This window comes from Mirounga leonina, unplaced genomic scaffold (assembly GCF_011800145.1).
Source record: "Mirounga leonina isolate KUSES-001 unplaced genomic scaffold, KU_Mleo_1.0 Mir_53, whole genome shotgun sequence".
NCBI lineage: Eukaryota > Metazoa > Chordata > Mammalia > Carnivora > Phocidae > Mirounga > Mirounga leonina.
Genome location: NW_023270807.1, coordinates 97,255,536 through 97,273,583, shown reverse-complemented (window position 1 = coordinate 97,273,583; position 18,048 = coordinate 97,255,536). Strand labels below are relative to the sequence as shown.

General features: G+C 38.0%; 1 protein-coding gene across 1 annotated transcript in view; it reads right to left on the bottom strand.

The window, feature by feature from the left end:
• Positions 1–18,048, bottom strand: part of ADGB (androglobin) — a 148,922-nt gene that overhangs the window by 71,907 nt on the left and 58,967 nt on the right. Inside the window, 3 exon segments of the mRNA XM_034990949.1 lie at positions 4,514–4,643; positions 10,055–10,145; positions 13,675–13,849. Of these exon segments, the coding sequence (XP_034846840.1) occupies positions 4,514–4,643; positions 10,055–10,145; positions 13,675–13,849 (396 nt within the window).

Genomic DNA, 18,048 nt, shown 5'->3' with positions numbered 1-18,048 from the left:
GATAGATAGATAGATAGATAGATAGATAGATAGATAGATAGATAGATATGGGAATTTCTTTCCTTTATTGCCTCCACAGTAATAATCCTTATATAGCTAGAATATAGATTCAACAAAGACTTCTGAAGTAAACAAATCTGGAAGACAGAGGAAAGTGGGGGTTTGCCATGGTGAGTGAGGACAGCAATGCTAAATACTTATCTTCCACAACAAGGGGTAATAGCTAATTGATAGATCAAGAAATAACAGAATCCCAGCATTCAATAAAGATGTAACTGTGTCTACCATATGCTAGGTATTTTCACCAGTGCTGAGAGAAAAACAGTGTACATGCCTACTGTTTAGAAATGTAGAGATACAAACCAGAAAACACAAATAAAAGTGATTGACTCTGGGGAGGGAGATTAAGGGAATAAGGAAGAATAAGACAGATTGACTATTGGGGGAGGAGCGAGATGGCAGAGGAGTAGGAGACCTAAATTTCGTCTGGTCCCAGGCTCTGTGCTCCACAGGAACCCTGCTTCTCTCTCTCCCACTCCCCCTGCTTGTGTTCCCTCTCTCACTGTGTCTCTCTCTGTCAAATAAATAAAATCTTTAAAAAAAAAAAAAAAAAGAACTTCTTAAACTCAACACCCAAAGAACAAATGATCCAATCAAGAAATGGGCAGAAGACATGAACAGATATTTTTCCAAAAAAGACATCCAAATGGCCAACAGACACATGAAAAAGTGCTCAACATCACTCAGCATCAGGGAAATCCAAATCAAAACATCAATGAGATACCACCTCACACCAGTCAGAATGGCTAAAATGAACAAGTCAGGAAACGACAGATGTCGGCGGGAATGCGGAGAAAGGGGAACCCTCCTACACTGTTGGTGGGAATGCAAGCTGGTGCAGCCACTCTGGAAAACGCTATGGAGGTTCCTCAAAAAGTTGAAAATAGAGCTTCCATACAATCCAGCAATTGCACTACTGGTTATTTACCCCAAAGATAGAAATGTAGGGATCCGAAGGGGTATGTACACCCCGATGTTTACAGCAGCAATGTCGACAATAGCCAAACTATGGAAAGAGCCAAGATGTCCATCAACAGATGAATGGATAAAGAAGATGTGGTGTATATATACAATGGAATATTATGCAGCCACCAAAAGGAATGAAATCTTGCCATTTGCAATGACATGGATGGAACTGGAGGGTATTATGCTGAGTGAAATAAGTCAATCAGAGAAAGACATGTATCATATGATCTCACTGATATGAGGAATTCTAAATATCAGGAAACAAACTGAGGGTTGTTGGAGTGGTGGGGGGTGGGAGGGATGGGGTGGCTGGGTGATAGACATTGGGGAGGGTATGTGCTATGGTGAGTGCTGTGAATTGTGTAAGACTCTTGAATCACAGACCTGTACCTCTGAAACAAATAATACATTATATGTTAAAAAAAAGAAGAAGAAGAAGATAGCAGGAAGGGAAGAATGAAGGGGGGGAAATCGGAAGGGGAGACGAACCATGAGAGACTATGGACTCTGAGAAAAAAACTGAGGGTTCTAGAGGGGAGGGGGTGGGGGGATGTGTTAACCTGGTGATGGGTATTAAAGAGGGCATGTACTGAATGGAGCACTGGGTGTTATACGCAATGAATCATGGAACACTACATCAAAAACTAATGATGTAATGTATGGTGATTAACATAACATAATAAAAAAATTAAATTAAATTAAAAAAAGATAGATTGACTATTTTTATGGTGTTTTTGACTTTCTAAAACTATTGCATGGAATAGCTTAAAACTAAAGAAAAACTTTAAAAATGTTAAAATATATTCATTCTCTTTACCAGATTTCTCATTTGTTAGTCTGTTTTTCAACTAATACTAAAAAATAATTGTCACTTGAATGCAATGGTATGCAAGGTATCTTATACCATCTAGAGAGATTAGTGGAAATGGACTAGGGTTCATTCACCTAATGAAATATTATGCAACTTTAAGAATAAAGACACACTTTATGTATAGATATGAAATTATCTCTAGTACTTACTAAGTAAAAACTCTTTTGTTAAATTTTGAATAGAAAAAGGGATGTTATGGAATATTATCTGTGTGTTTTTCTAAATTTGCATAACAAAATGCAGAAAATGTCCTACAGAGTGCAGAGTGGTGAAAATGGAGAAGTATATTAATAGAAACAGGAGTTCTTCATGTATACCTTATATTTTATTTTTTTAAATTTTTTAAAAGATTTATTTATTTGAGAGAGAGCATGAGCGGGAGGAACAGAGGGAGAGGAAGACAGAAGTTAAAGCAGGCTCCACACTCAGCCCACACGTGGGGCTCAATCTCACAACCCTGAGATCATGACCTGAGCTAAAACCAAGAGTCGGACGCTTAACTGACTGCACCACCCAGGGGCCCCTTATATTTTTATTTTTGAATATGTGAACATATTACCTTTTACAAGATAAATACCCTTTGACACCCACCATACTGGCAAAAGTTGAAATATCAGGCACCGTAAGTGTTGGCCACGATGCCTTGCAAAGAAAATTCTTATGCAGGGCTGACAGAAGTGGATATTGATACAACTACACTGGAAAATTATTTGGCATCTTGTTGTAATGTTAAATGGGTGAATGCCCCATGACCCATCAATTTTGCTCCCAGAATCACATCCTGGAGCAGGACTTCCCAGTCTAATGTCCTCTGGGGCCCATAATTAAGATTTCAGGAATCCATGAACATGGAGAGTTGAAAAAATTTCATCTTTAGTCCAAGTTGAGATTTTCTTTAGTTATCAATTTATCAGTGCAGGTGGGTAAGCCACAATGTTATTAGCAATAACTGTGACTTCATCTACGAAAGAAATCACAGCATTTTACATATTATTACAGTTGTTGCAAGTATCTTCAAATGTCACATGTATTGATCACTACTCTGAAACTGTGCAGTTACGAGGCCCATTGTTAGGTTTCAAGTAGTCATGTGTTACTCTCTACAGATAAGCCCATGACCTGTAGTGGGCCAACCAGTTGGCAACGATACTTAGCAGTCATTCCACCACCAAACAGTGAAGTTATGTGTTCTCATGGTGCTAACCCAAACAGCTATTTTGTTTTCTGCTGTTCCCTATCATCAATACTCAACTAACACGTAGACGCAGACGAGTTATTTTCATTGGGAGCCATAGCACATAACAGGTTACACACTCTGGAACTCAGGAAACACTGGCTCATGTGTGCAGGGACATACAAGAATAGTCATGGTATTGCTGCTTACAGTAGTAGGAAACAAGAAGCTCCCAATGTTTATAGTAGCACTATCAGCAATAGCCAAACTATGGAAAGAGCCAGAATGTCCATTGACTGATGAATGGATAAAGAAGAGGTGATATATATGTACAATGGAATATTACTCAGCCATCAAAAAGAATGAAATCTTGCCATTTGCAGCAACATGGATGGAGCTAGAGTGTGTTATGCTAAGCAAAATAAGTCAGTCAGAGAAAGACAAATACCATATGATCTCACTCATGTGTGGAATTTAAGAAACGAAACAGATGAGCATATGGGAAAGGAAAAAAAAGAGAGAGAGAGGGAAGCAAATCATAAGAGACTCTTAAAGATAGAGAACAAACTGAGGGGTGATGGAGGGAAGTGGGCTGAATGGGGGATGGGCATTAAGGAGGGTACTTGTTATGATGAGCACTGGGTGTTAGATGTAAGTGAGGAATCACTAAATTCTACTCCTGAAGCCAATATTACACTCTATGTTAACTAACTAGAATTTAAATAAAAATCTGAAAGAAGAAAAAAGAAACAAGAAGCAATGAGTATAGCCATTAACAATGCCAAGATTTAAAAGAAAGTAGTTTGGTTATATATTAGATACCTTCAACCAGTGAAATGAATGAACTGTGACACGCAACAAAAGGCAAATTTCATAAATGATGCTAAGTGAAGGAAATCCCCGAGGAATTAATGAGTGCATTTAAATAAAATTGTATAACAATTAAATTAAGGTTATATTGTTTATAAATGTATATACATAATTGGCAAAATTAGGAGAGTATGGGCTTGGGATGCCTGGGTGGCTCAGTCGGTTAAGCGTCTGCCTTCGGCTCAAGTCATGATCTCAGGGTCCTGGGATCGAGCCCCACATCCAGCTCCCTGCTCAGTAGGAAGTCTGCTTCTCCCTCTCTCTCTGCTGCTCCCCCTGCTTGGGCTGTCTTGCTCACACACACTCTCTCTCTCTCTCAAATAAATAAAATCTTAAAAAAAGAAGAAGAGTATGGGCTTGGTTAACACCAAACTCTGAATGGCAGATAGGAGATGCATAGGAGACTTCTCTAAGGCATGAATATGCCAGTTTATAATCTAAAAAGCTTATTTGCACAGTGTTCTTTGTTCTGTCCAAATGCACATTATACAGTCTTTTGTGTATATTTCACAATTTAAGAAAAGATATTTGATAATTAAGAATTGGGCCAATAATAAGAGTAACATAGTTACCTGAGATACTTCTCCTGTCAATTGGCTTAAGTCTGGCTGGCTAATGGTGGTGGTTTCATCATTTTCAGTAATGGAGGATAAATCAAATCCTGGAGGCATCCCTTTCTTAATAAAAGATTGTACAAAATGACTAATGAAAAAAAAAAACAAACTTCTGTTACTTTAATTTCTTATTTAAAGTTACTAATAAATAACTGCAGTTTCTTTTTTATTGAGGTATAATTGCCATATAACATTATATTAGCTTCAGGTGTACAACATGATGATTTGATATTCATATACATTATAAGATGATCACAAGTCTAGTTAACATCCATCACCACACCTAGTTGCAATTTTTTTCTTTGTGATGAGAACTCTTAGGATTTACTCTCTTAGCAACTTTCAAATATACAATACAGCATTGTTAACTACAGCCATCATGCTGTACATTATATCTCATGACTTATTTTATAACTGGAAGCTTGTACCTTTTGACCCCACTTTACCCATTTCAGCCACCCTCTTCCTCTGGCAGCCATCAATCTGTTCTCTGTATCTTGGGTGTTTGTTTTTGTTTTTGATTTTTTAGATTCCACATATAAGTGAGATCATATGGCATTCGTCTTTCTCTGTCTGACTTATTTCACTTAGCAGAACGCCCTTAAGTTCCAGCCATGTTGTTACAAATGGCAAGATTTCCTTCTTTTTTTATGGCTGGCTGATACTGCATTGTACTTTAAATAACAGCAGTTTTGTCAACAGTAGAAATTTCTGGTTTCAGGGCACCTGGGTGGCTCAGTCGGTTAAGCGGCTGCCTTCAGCTCAGGTCATGATCCCAGGGTCCTGGGATCGAGCCCTGAATCAGGCTCCATGCTCGGCGGGAAGCCTGCTTCTCCCTCTCTCACTCCCCCTACTCTTTCTCTCTCTCGCTGTCTCTGTCAAATAAATAAATGAAATCTTAAAAAAAAAAAAAAGAAATTTCTGGTTTCGTTGATTTTATCATCTCCTTTTACATCTAATAATAAATTTTTATTTCATGTTAAAAACATTAACTTGCTTTCTACACTACTGAAGAAATATCTCTACCAGTCAATACATTGTTGTAAAAATTTTCTGGAATGCTATTTTAAAACTATGGTGGTCGGGCGCCTGGGTGGCTCAGTTGGTTAAGCGACTGCCTTCGGCTCAGGTCATGATCCTGGTCCTGGGATGGAGTGGAGTCCCACATCGGGCTTCCCTTGCTCTGCGGGGAGCCTGCTTCTCTCTCTGCCTCTGCCTGCCACTCCCCCTGCTTGTGCTCTCTCTCTGTCAAATAAAGAAATAAAATCTTTTTAAAAAATAATATAAAATAAAACTATGGTGGTCATCTTTACATGTTGATGACCAGAATGTCAGAATTTGACGTTTGGACTTGATTTAACTCAGTATCAGAGTAATGTATCAGTGGAATGGGACTCAGAGTCAAAAATTTGAGTGAGTCTTGAGCACTTGAGTTTATAACTGTGACTTTTGTACTAGCTACTGAAATGTACAATATTCCCTTTCAAGTAATTCTTGATATGACCTTAAATTGCCATTGTCATTCCTACAAGTTCATAGGCACAATAAAAAGACATTTGTTATAGTAAATACAAAAAGGTTATGTACTTTTTTTTTAGGTTACATACTTTTCTTTTTTAAAAAAAGATTTTATTTATTTATTTGACAGAGAGAGACACACAGCGAGGGAGGGAACACAAGCAGGGGAGGTGGGAGAGGAGGAAGCAGGTTTCCTGCAGAGCAGGGAGCCCGATGCGGGGCTCAATCCCAGGACCCTGGGATCATGACCTGAGCCAAAGGCAGGCGCTTAACGACTGAGCCACCCAGGCGCCCATGTACTTTTCAAAGATAAAATTAAATTTCATGTATACAGATTTCCTACACTGTTTTTTCCCTTGCATTCAGCGAAAGTTCTTAATTCACCTCAAGCTAAGCCTCTCTGATTTACCTGAAACCGCCACTAGAGGGTAGCACAGACATATTTGTGAGGTTCTGATTCCCACTAGGCCAGGAGCCAAGAATGGGCAAATTTGGCAAGTTGCTACACTGTTTCAGGGAAAAGCACTTGTGATAGCAGTCACTCTCAAGGACTTGCCAAAAAAAGGGCTTGCACTCACGTTGACCTGAGAACTCTGACTGTACAGCAAAGCAGGACAAGGGACCTTTCTTCCATGTAGGATGAAATGTCATTCACATAGCTTTGTTTTTGGCTCTGCCAGATTGAATAAAGAAGCTAGGAAATCCACAACAGATTCAGTGACTAGATTAGTTGAATCCAATCAGGTGTCAGAGTCACCTAGATCTGTCCACCTTGACCAGATAATGAAGCTGAAAGAAGACATAAGGAAATCGAGTAAGGGAGTAACTCGGGGAATTCAGGCTATGAAACCAATCCATTTGTGGTGCCTATTGACACAGAGATTCTAGAAGTCTGGGTATGGCATTTTTCAATCGTGAGAAAATCTGTCCTGGTGGTCTGCAGCCATGGCTTTCAAAATCCACAAAATCTCTGATTAGTATGCAATCTCAATCAGTTGAGAGATAATTAAAAGTTACTTGGAATGGAAAAATTATCATTTAGTGGGTCATACTAAGTATAAAACTAATTAGAAAAATTATGAAGCATTAACATTTTTATATTAAGTTCAGAAAAACTCTATGTATATATGCTATTTTGTATTTGTAACATATGAAAGAACTTAGCATGTTATATAATCCAACAAATTAGGCTTTAAAATGTATGGCATATTTAATTTTAGCTTCATGATTAATTTACAACATGTAAGAAAAGTTGGGTTTGTAAAAACTAATAGCATATATAGGAAAAATTAAGGTTCTCAAAACACATAAGTTTGATTATTTGAACTTTTATAAGGATTTAAATACTTGGCAAGATTTTATTTGCTATGATTTTTGTCTCTTAAAGTACTTAGGGAGATAACAAAATATAGTGATGTAGCAAATGTCACTTAAAATGTTTAAATAAATCTGGCAAACTAAGTTTATTTAAAACTTGTATGGATATTAATAGATTTAGCTATAAAATAAGTTTTTATGGAAAGTTAAAAGTTTGAGGGAAAATAGATTTACAAATTTGTAACGGTAACAAATTTTTGAAATCAAACGTTGCAGCAAACTGTCTTTTCAGTTGATAAAGCTGTGCCTCGAGGCTTGACATTACTAACTGCCAAGGACTATCCAGAGGAGTGCTGCCTAGGGGTCCCTCCCAATCCACTTCTCAGTGGTCAGTTGTTGGTGCATAGAACTGACAGGAGCCTTGACAGTAAATGATTTAAAGAATCTCTCTAATATTTTCAACTTAAATAGAGTTCATACAATGTCAATTAACTGGCTGTGATGTAAAGAGGCTCTAAAAGTAAAACAGCGCAATCAACTGACTTTTGATCTCAAGTTCAACTGCACTTCTTCATCAGCTTACATTCCTGTCATGGATCTTACTACGTCCAAAGAAGCCTAACCCATCACTAATGGTCATTGTGTGACATTCAAACGTTTCATGAAGTTTTACTTAAGTTTAAAAGACATTCAGCAAAGGACCAGATCATAAATGTAAAACTTGCTGAAAAATCTCAAAGGCAGCATGGCCATGTCACCATTATGCAGACTAAGGGATACTAATATTGCCAGCGCCCCATGAGCCATGCCGAGTGTCTCCCAAGCACGGCCAGTCCTCCTCACCACAGGAAACCACCATCATGACTTCCAATACCATGGATTGCTTTTTATTTTTCTTTGCATAATGTCTGTTAGTAGGATAATTAAAAGCAACCCGTGCACTTTTTCTACCAGACTTCTTTGGTCTATTTTTTTTTTTTTTTAAGATTTTATTTATTTATTTGACAGAGAGAGAGACAGTGAGAGCAGGAACACAAGCAGGGGGAGTGGGAGAGGGAGAAGCAATCTGAGCAGGGAACCTGATGCAGGGCTTGATCCCAGGACCCTGGGATCATGACCCGGGCCGAAGGCAGATGCTTAACGACTGAGCCACCCAGGCTGGTCTAATATTTTTGTGTGTGACATTCATCCATGTTGGTTTGTGAGGCAGTACTTTGACTTTACACCTATATATCACTGTAGCCTATTTGTCTTCAGTTTTACTCGGATGTGTCTAGTTGCAATTTTCTTTTTGTTTACATTGCTTGATGTCAGAACTTACTGATTCTTGACTTGATTTTTTTTTTTTTTTTTACTTTTGGGATATTTTGCCATTATATTTTTAATTTGTGATTATTCCCCCATCTCTCTATCCTCTGTTTCTGAGACCCACTTGCAATTATGTTGGTCTTTTTCAACTTGCCCCATTTGTTTTTACTGTACTTTTCCTCATTTATTTATTTATGTTTGGTCTTCATCTTTCAGTCTGGATATTATCTCTGATCTATTTTCCATTTAGCCAGTTGTCTTTTTGCTGTATCTAATCTCTGATGAAACACATCCACCGAATTCTTATTTTCAATTATTATTGTATTCCTTGAATTCTTGAATTCCTAGAATCCTTACATGATTTTTTTAAAACCATTTTACATATTATTATTTATTCTTATGTACAATGTTATTGATGGATAATGGAAGTACAATTAGCTGCACGAATTCAGACTATATATTTGGTAATCTTTCACATACATATATATCCAGGTATTAGTTACTTATCACTGCATAACAAATTACCACAATTTTAGTGGTAATAATCATATCCTCCACTCATATCACTAATTCTTCTCATTATTGCTATTTGTGGACTACCTGTTCACTCCTCTGAGCTCATTAGAAATTTTAGATCCAGGGGCGCCTGGGTGGCTCAGTCGTTGGGCGTCTGCCTTCGGCTCAGGTCATGATCCCAGGGTCCTGGGATCGAGCCCCGCATCGGGCTCCCTGCTCGGCGGGAAACCTGCTTCTCCCTCTCCCACTCCCCCTGCTTGTGTTCCCTCTCTCGCTGTGCCTCTCTCTGTCAAATAAATAAATAAAATCTTTAAAAAAAAGAAAAAGAAATTTTAGATCCAGGGTGATAGTCTTTCTTTCTATCCCTTTTGCCATACTCAAACATTAGTATATTTGGATTTCTCCTCCTCCTCTTCCTCCTTTTACTTCTTGATTGTCTTTGTTGTTCTATTTAGGGGTTTTTTTTCCCCTAAGACTGACACACTTCATCTCTCTGGTTTCTCTGACAATCCTCTGCTCTTATGATTTCATTATCAGATAATAACCAAAAGCATTTGTTAGTGCTAATGTTTAAGTAAAACAAAGTACTTTACTCTTCTAAAACAATAGCCAAAGCTGGAAAGCCAGGCATAGTTAAGCTTTATTTTAACCTATTCAGAATTTATCTTATCTACTTATTACTGTGAAAAAGAATCTAAGAATATTGTTTTCCTGTATTCACTGCAGCAATACAAACTTTAGTGCATCTGTCACCAAAGCATATATTTCTAACCACACAATTCACAAAATACTTCAGTTGTCAACAAGATGTATTTGTGGGAAAGAATGTTACATACTTACGTTTCTGTTGGAATTGTAAATGGAGTCATCCTATAATTCAAAAATGGACTTGAAATCTCAAGAAATTGTTCGGGCTTCTTTATTATTAATTCTAGAAGAAACAAGTGGTATCATGTACTTTTTTTTAATCTTTCAAGATTAAATGCATAACTTAACATCTATTGTAGTACTGATTACATTAACTATTTTTTTTTTTAAAGATTTTATTTATTTATTTGATAGAGAAAGACACAGCGAGAGAGGGGACACAAGCAGGGGGAGTGGGAGAGGGAGAAGCAGACTCCCTGCCGAACAGGGAGCCCGATGCGGGACTCGATCCAGGGACTCCAGGATCATGACCTGAGCCGAAGGCAGTCGCTTAACCAACTGAGCCACCCAGGCGCCCTGATTACATTAACTATTTAACCAGCAAATTTCAAAAGACAGAAATAGGATAGGTTTTACATTGAAAGGCCTTATAGATCCTGCTAATATTAGATGTTTAAAGTCTACTTCTCAGTTGCTTTCCAGACTTAACAATGTGAAGCAATCAAGTCTCAAGGGAGAAAGTTAGCAATGTCTCCTTGTTATTTACTGGACATTCACTGCTACTTTTTTTTTTTTTTAAGATTTTATTTATTTATTTGACAGAGAGAGAGAGAACGCATGCACAAGCAGGGCTAGCTGCAGGCAGAGCGAGAGGGAAAAGCAAACTCCCCACTGAACAAGGAGCCCAATGCGGAACTTGATCCCAGGACTCTGGGATCATGACCGGAGCCGAAGGCAGACGCTTAACCGACTGAACCACCCAGGCGTCCCTCACTGCTACTTTTTTAAATGTTTTTCACTAAAACTGTGTTCTTGTAGTTAACTTCTGCAAAACAATTGCTGAAACATGAAGAGGAAATGCAGACTAATACCTGGAGATGGTAGTAGAACAGAAAATGTAACAAAGTAAAGGTCATGGGTAGAAGAGAAAACAGTGGCTAAAGAAAAGCCTTGTGGATCCGCCTAAGAGAGTCTGAAATTGATCTACGAGGAAGAAATTCTCAGTGGATATGGCACAGAACCCAGGCATAGCGTGGTGAGCACTGCAATTAAACATTAGAGGTGACTATTTTAACAAAAGCTCTTCCATCTGTGGAAAGGGTAACTATTGGAGAAAAATAGTGAAGCTTTGATACAGGTACATAACTTTTCTCTGCTTGTTCCATGGTAACCTCTAAAATGATCTCTCTTTCCCTCCCTGTTAATTTTCCTGTTAATTTCTGCCTTAAATATTAAACCAATAGGCAGAAGAAAGACAATTACAGGGTGAGCCTCAAGGTGGTATACGAGCTATGGAATCCCACCAGTTTCAGATTTTTCTTCCCCCGCTTACATTAGAGCCATCACTTAACTGGAACTGCACTGCAACGGTAGTGGAGTCAGAAAAGGTCTGCAGGTTCAGTATTTTTCCCTTCACTCAACTATTCTTCAATGTTCTGAATGAACAACTGTTTTAAGTGTGGCTCTACACATTGAACTAAAATATAGCATTTAAAAGCAAAAGATTGTCTTTCAAGCATCATGTGAAGGCTGATCTTTGGTTCAAAGAGACAGAGAACAGGAAAGAGGACAGAAGGGAGGGAGGGAAGAAGAGTGGGAGGGAGGAATAAAAATTGGGAAGCTCCTGTACCCCATAGCAGACATCTGCAGGCGCTGACAGCCCACTGCGGAAGCTCAACGGACATAAAGAAATGAAATAATCAAGCAGGACAGAGAGAGGCAGATGGGCCTAAGAAAAAAAAAAAAAAAGAATTGACCATTTCGTCTTCCATCCAAACCAGATTCTTTCTTTAATCTTTGTTCTTTTCTGGCAAAGATATAACATGTTGTGCTAGAAAATCTTTGCTCCCAGCTGTATCCAGCTGTATCATGTAGGCAAAAAGCAAATGTGAGTAAAATTACATGGTTAGCAGTTGTAATTTATATTTTAAAAACATGTAAATGGGCGCCTGGGTGGCTCAGTTGGTTGAGTGACTGCCTTCGGCTCAGGTCATGATCCTGGAGTCCCTGGATCGAGTCCCGCATCGGGCTCCCTGCTCGGCGGGGAGCCTGCTTCTCCCTCTGACCCTCCCCCCCTCATGCTCTCTCTCTCTCTCAAATAAATAAATAAAATATTAAAAAAAAAAAAAAAAAACATGTAAATGATGGTTGGAAGTAGAACGCAGGGAGCAGGTAAACATTCCAATCTACGTGGCCATGGTAGGTTTAGGAGCCTGAGCACCACCCAGACTTAGGTATTACATGGGAACCAAGATAGGGTCCGCTGGTCCCCTGTGAGGAGGGATCAACAACGGCTTGAACTGGTAGCAGGAGCCTCATCAACACCAGCAAGAGAGGGTGTAAGCCTTGCTCCATGGCACCAAAGCCTTAAAGCGTACTTCTATGCTTCACAGCGAGGCCATCAATAAACTGGCATGGGTATGTTCTTCGTGGCTTTGCCTTCATTGTTCATTCGGGTAACAGACCTGTGAACACAGCCCCTAATGCACAAACCTCTAGAATGTGATATACTGTTGCTGGAGCAATACAGTTAGAAAACAATGAGCAGTCAGCAGAGACAAAGGGAGAAAATGCAAAAGCAAGGAAAGAAACACAAAAGACGTTTAAAAAAAAAAAAAGCTCTTTTGAACAAAGACAATTGAAGTGTTTTGGAATGAGAAAAATATATATACCCCCATGCACACAGGCATATATACAGAAAAATAATCCGTAACACGCCAATTCTTTATCATCCTTTATGAGAAACTGCAAGCTCTAAATTAGGTACAGAAACACAGTAGATGTTGACTAAACAAAAGTTGTGAGCTCTTCTGCCGGCCATAATTTTTAGATTATTACTTTTTCCTTCTTTTTTTAATGCCATCTCCTCAGATTCATGCTTCTGTGTTAAAATTGATTTTTTTTAATGAATGCCTTTGCTCATTTCTGTTGCCGTTCAAACTTGGTGCTCATGAAAAAATGAAGACTTGGAGAGAAAAAACATTGAAGAAGTCAAGGATGAGACTTGATTGTGAGGACGTTAGAAGTGAACTGAGAATAAGAGCCGGGCGGGCACGGTCCCCTGTCCCCCGCCTCCCCAACGGCAGGAACCTCTTTATTTCTAACCCAACAGCCATTCATAGTGGCTTAGGACAACATTCACGTAGGAGCCAGTCCAGGCCAGAAGTTCTGTTCCTATATTCTAAACAAAGGTCAGTTTCTATTCTAAATATAAATCAGTTACTTCAAAGGTTATGTTCTACACGGCACTCTAGAGTGATTTCACACCAGTGGCTTAAATATGCTTTTTACGTTTTTTTTTCTATTATTCACTGCAAATGATTTTCTATCACAATAATGACAACAATACCCTCACCCAAAGAATGGCCTGGATATAGCTGGTCAGTTTAGATGCGAACCAAACTGCTCAGCTTCTGAAATGTGGAGAATTAATCCTTTAAAGACATAAAATTTAGGCATAAAATTGAATGTAGGTGTTAGGTGTAATGATGGGTGGTTTGCTTTGATATACATCTTTCATTACAAATGAAACTATTAGACCTTCATGCAGAGAAAGGCTCCTTAGAAAGATTTTCAGACAACAGGAACCATACCTTGAGCTTCATCTGTTATAACAGTTTCCTTTTTTTGACGAAAGAGTTTCCAGGGAGGTACAGGAGGTGATTTCGGAGGTGCTATGAGGGGGCAAGACCTAGTCCTAGTTACCAGCACAGGATGGCTACAGATGTGGGAAAGACCGTATTCTCTCAGCTTCTCTGCAGAATTAGCCTAAAGGGTGGAAGGCACATTTAAAAGGACACGTGCAATTGCCTTGTGCATTTAAATAAACCACTTTTTGTCATTACAAAAACACTGTTACCACAGTAAAGTGGTAATAAAGGAAAAATAACCCATATTTCCACCTCCTAACATAAGCACTATTACCATTTATATTTCTCTTCACGTTTTTATTTTTCTGAGGCCCCCATTTACTTATTTACAAAAAATAAGAGACTAGAACTGAAGCCAATTTTCAGTTCTAGAAGTTTAAAATCCTCTGAGATTGGAAAAAAAAAAAAAAATCTTAGCATATCGGTTTTGGTCCAAAAATCAATCAACTATTATTATGATGATAAGTTAAAACTTTAATAAAGTGCTTAATACGTGAAGTTTTTGTTTGTTTCTTTTTTTGTTTGTTTAGTCACCAGCAACTGCTACCTAGTATGAAAGAAAAAAATCCACTGCGCTTAGATCAGGTCAATGTGATAATAAGTGGTTGCCTTGTCTCTAGCTTATGCCCTCACCCTCAAACAGAGGCTCTCCCACAGGAAATCCCCATGATCTCTCTAGACAATGGAGCCAGTCATAGAAAGCCAGAGGACAGAGGCTGCCTGAAATCCTGCCAAATCAAGCAATTCTCCAGGAAGATGCTTCCCCTATGCGACCGTTCAGATCTCCTAAAGCTACTCTGCTGCTTTGGAACAATTCAGAATCATGTTGAAGGAGAACGTCAGTTACTAACTGATGGCTGAAATATGCCACAAGAAATCAAAAAGTCTGTGAGAGTTAAAGTAATATATTCTGGAGTCAAATTCTGGCATTCACAGTCTAAATGTTGAAACATTTAAAGTAAAATAAAATAAGTACATTTAAGTCAGTTTTGCCAATAACTATTTTTCTTCCTAGTGATTTTGCATCATTGATTTCTCTGCAAGTAGCAATGCTTGAAAATGTAAATTTATAGAACAGTCATTTAAATTAGGACCAGAAACCCCCCTATTAGCCTATTCCAAATTATTGCCTCAGCCAGAACGTCCTTGCCCTCGTAACTGTTTCGCTATAGCTCAGTCTATACCTCTGGGAGGAGAAAACAGGTGGGGTATCTGTGAGATAAAATAGCTCTTTCTGAATTTAGGGATTAACTAATGATTGTAACAATTAATTAATAATTGGAAGGAGCTAATCAGTGCAATATTGAGTCCAGAAAAGCCACTTAAAAGTGTGATAAATATGCAGAATAAAGAGGAAAGTGATTCAATGTTTAAGGGGGGAAGCAGAAGAGGGGTGCCTGAGTGGCTCAGTCAGTTAAGCATCCCACTCTTGATCTCAGCTCAGGTCTTGATTTTCAGGGTTGTGAGTTCACATCCCATGTTGGGCTCCACATTTGGTGTGGAACCCACTTAAAAAAAAAAAAAAAAAGCAGAGGAAATTGTTACATCCCCTTTATCCTTTTTTGTGAATGTTAGCAATTTCTTGAGAAAAAATTTGGAAACCTCTGGTATTATGCCTTATAATGGCTTAAAAATGTTTTCTCATAGATCTAAAGTCTAAACCTTTTTCTATAACTTTTACCCTGCCAAGTTTAAAAGTTTCCCATCATTCAAAAAGGGAATTTATAGGTGAATTTATTCATGTTGTTCAATAAGACAATACTTCAGGATACTAACCAAAAACAGTACACTCTAAAATTTATACTTCATCTCCAAAATAGAAGCCATGCCCAAAGTAGTATTTATAAATTGAATCACTTCCAGATAGTTTATTATTCATCAAATTTGGTCTACATATCTCAAATCCTTTTTATAACTGCAACCAAATGTGTAGATTCTTTACTCTTTTTAGATTCTTTACTCTTTTTAGCATCAGAAAATCAAATTATTTAAAGCATTTGAAAATGTGAGGTTTTGTGTCAAATAATTAAGTATAATATTAACACCTATTGTATTGTTTGAATAATCCACAAAAGTACTAACTGGATTTAAGGTAAGCCGATTTCTTATACTTCATTTTATTTCTAACATACTTTAAGATACTTCTGAATGATGTAAAGTAATGCTTTGGATAATAGTTACAGTTTGATGTTGAGGAACTTTGTTAAAGGACCTCAAATTTTCTTAGATTAGAGTTAGGGGCAGAGAGAGATTTAGAATGGTAAATTTTCACTCAGGTGAAACCTTGAGTAGGCACTCAAGAAATATTTTTTAGTATTTCATGTATAGACTTAGATTAGAAGTTTCTTTGCCCAGAAGACGCTTTGACTCCTCTGGCCCATCCCACTTCAAACATTCTTTTTTTTTTTTTTTTTTTTTAAATAAACTCTACCGCCAAGGTAGGGCTGGAACTCACAACCCTGAGATCAAGAGTCACATGCTCTACCAACTGAGCCTACCAGACACACCTCAAACAGTCTAAAAGTAGGAGTTTGAGTAAGTGGGTGGCCTTCTTAGAACTTGCAGATTACTTATTTAAATAAAACTAAAACTATTTAGAATATCCAAAAACAAGAAAATGCGGTAATTCATGCCATCTTGTTCCTTTCCAAGTTTTCTTTTTCTTGAGTCTGGACAAATTCTTTCAAGAAATGTAAAGTATTGAATTTATTTTACATATTGGTCTCATGTTTTGGGGGCTATAATTTTTAGCAGTATACTGCATTTAACAAAATTCCATTAGAATACAAACTTTTTCTGTTGATTTATCTCTTTTTTAAAGATTTTATTTATTTTTATTTGCTAGAGAGAGTGCACACGTGCAAGAGAATGAGCAAGAGCACAAGCAAGGGGAGTGGAAGAGGGAGAAGCAGGCTCTCTACTGAGCAAGGAGCCTGACGTGGGACTCCATCCCAGGACCCTGGGACCATGACCTGAGCCAAAGGCAGACGCTTAACTGACTGAGTCACCTAGGCATCCCTCTGTTGATTTATCTTTAAAACATTGTATCTCGTTATATTCTGATTTGACCAGGAGAACTAGATTAGCCTAATAGCTAACGTAAAAGAATCAGCAGGTAAGTTAGGGAGACCGTGAGGCTATAGCCAGTTCATTATAGTCTTGAAGTTCATTCATTATTTTATATTAGTTTCAGGTGTACAATATAGTAATTCAACAATTCACCCAGTGCTCATCACAACAAGTGTGCTCCTTAATCCCCATCACCTATTTCACCCAAGAAACAGACTCTTAACTATAGAGAACTGATGGTTACCAGATGGGAGGTGGATGGGGAGATGGGTGAAATGGTTCATTTAACTGCCATTACAGACATTGGGCTAATTCCTGAACCTCTGGGTCCCTTAAGCCATTTTCAACCCCCAGAGGAAGGATTTATAACACTGCATGTCCTGACTCACTCCCACATCTCACGCTGCCTCTGAGTCTTCTCCCCTTGCTATCTGCTCAATTTCTATTGCTTCTCTGAACCCAGTGAGCTCTCCTTCACCTCCAGACTTTCCAACAAAAACATCCCTTTGCTTTGAGCACACTTTTTCCTATTTACTAAGCTAACTTCTTAAGGCCATCACTTAAACACTTCTTCCTTTGGGAAGACTTCCTTAGTCAACCATTAGACAGAAAGATGTGTTGCTGTTATGTGCACCATATTCATTTTTCTGCTCATTCATTCATTCATTTGCTCATTCATCCAACACACATTATTTGAACACTATTTCTACCATATGCCAGACACCCTGTATGATCTCTGTTATGCCAGTTTTCTAACTTTATTACTATTGTAGGCTTGTCTGTCTTCTTCATTAGACTGAGTTTTGTAAGGAGGGACTTTTGTTAGTCTTGCTTGTTACCAGGTCCTCAAAGACTAAATCATTGTTAGTACATAATAGATAATCAATAGACATGTGTTCAATTAACAACAAACATAGGTGATCTTTTTTGTCCTTTAAATTGAAAACTAATTTTGTGTTTAAATATTAATTTCTCAGTAGGACAGCTAAGCATGCAGATGGATTATTTTGTGTGGTGTGTATGTGTGTGTGTGTGTGATGTACTCATCCCCTTCTTATATTTGGTAGTTTTAAAAAAGTGTTTAAGTACTTCGCATAAGAGACCATGGCACTCCACAAAGCACAGCTTAGGTCATTTTGCAGTCCATGGTGTTAGATGTCTGGAATACTTAAGAGAACGGCTAGACCTGCCACATAAGGAGTTTTTTAAAAACTGAGGGCTGAGATAGATGACCAGCTCAAATCTTAA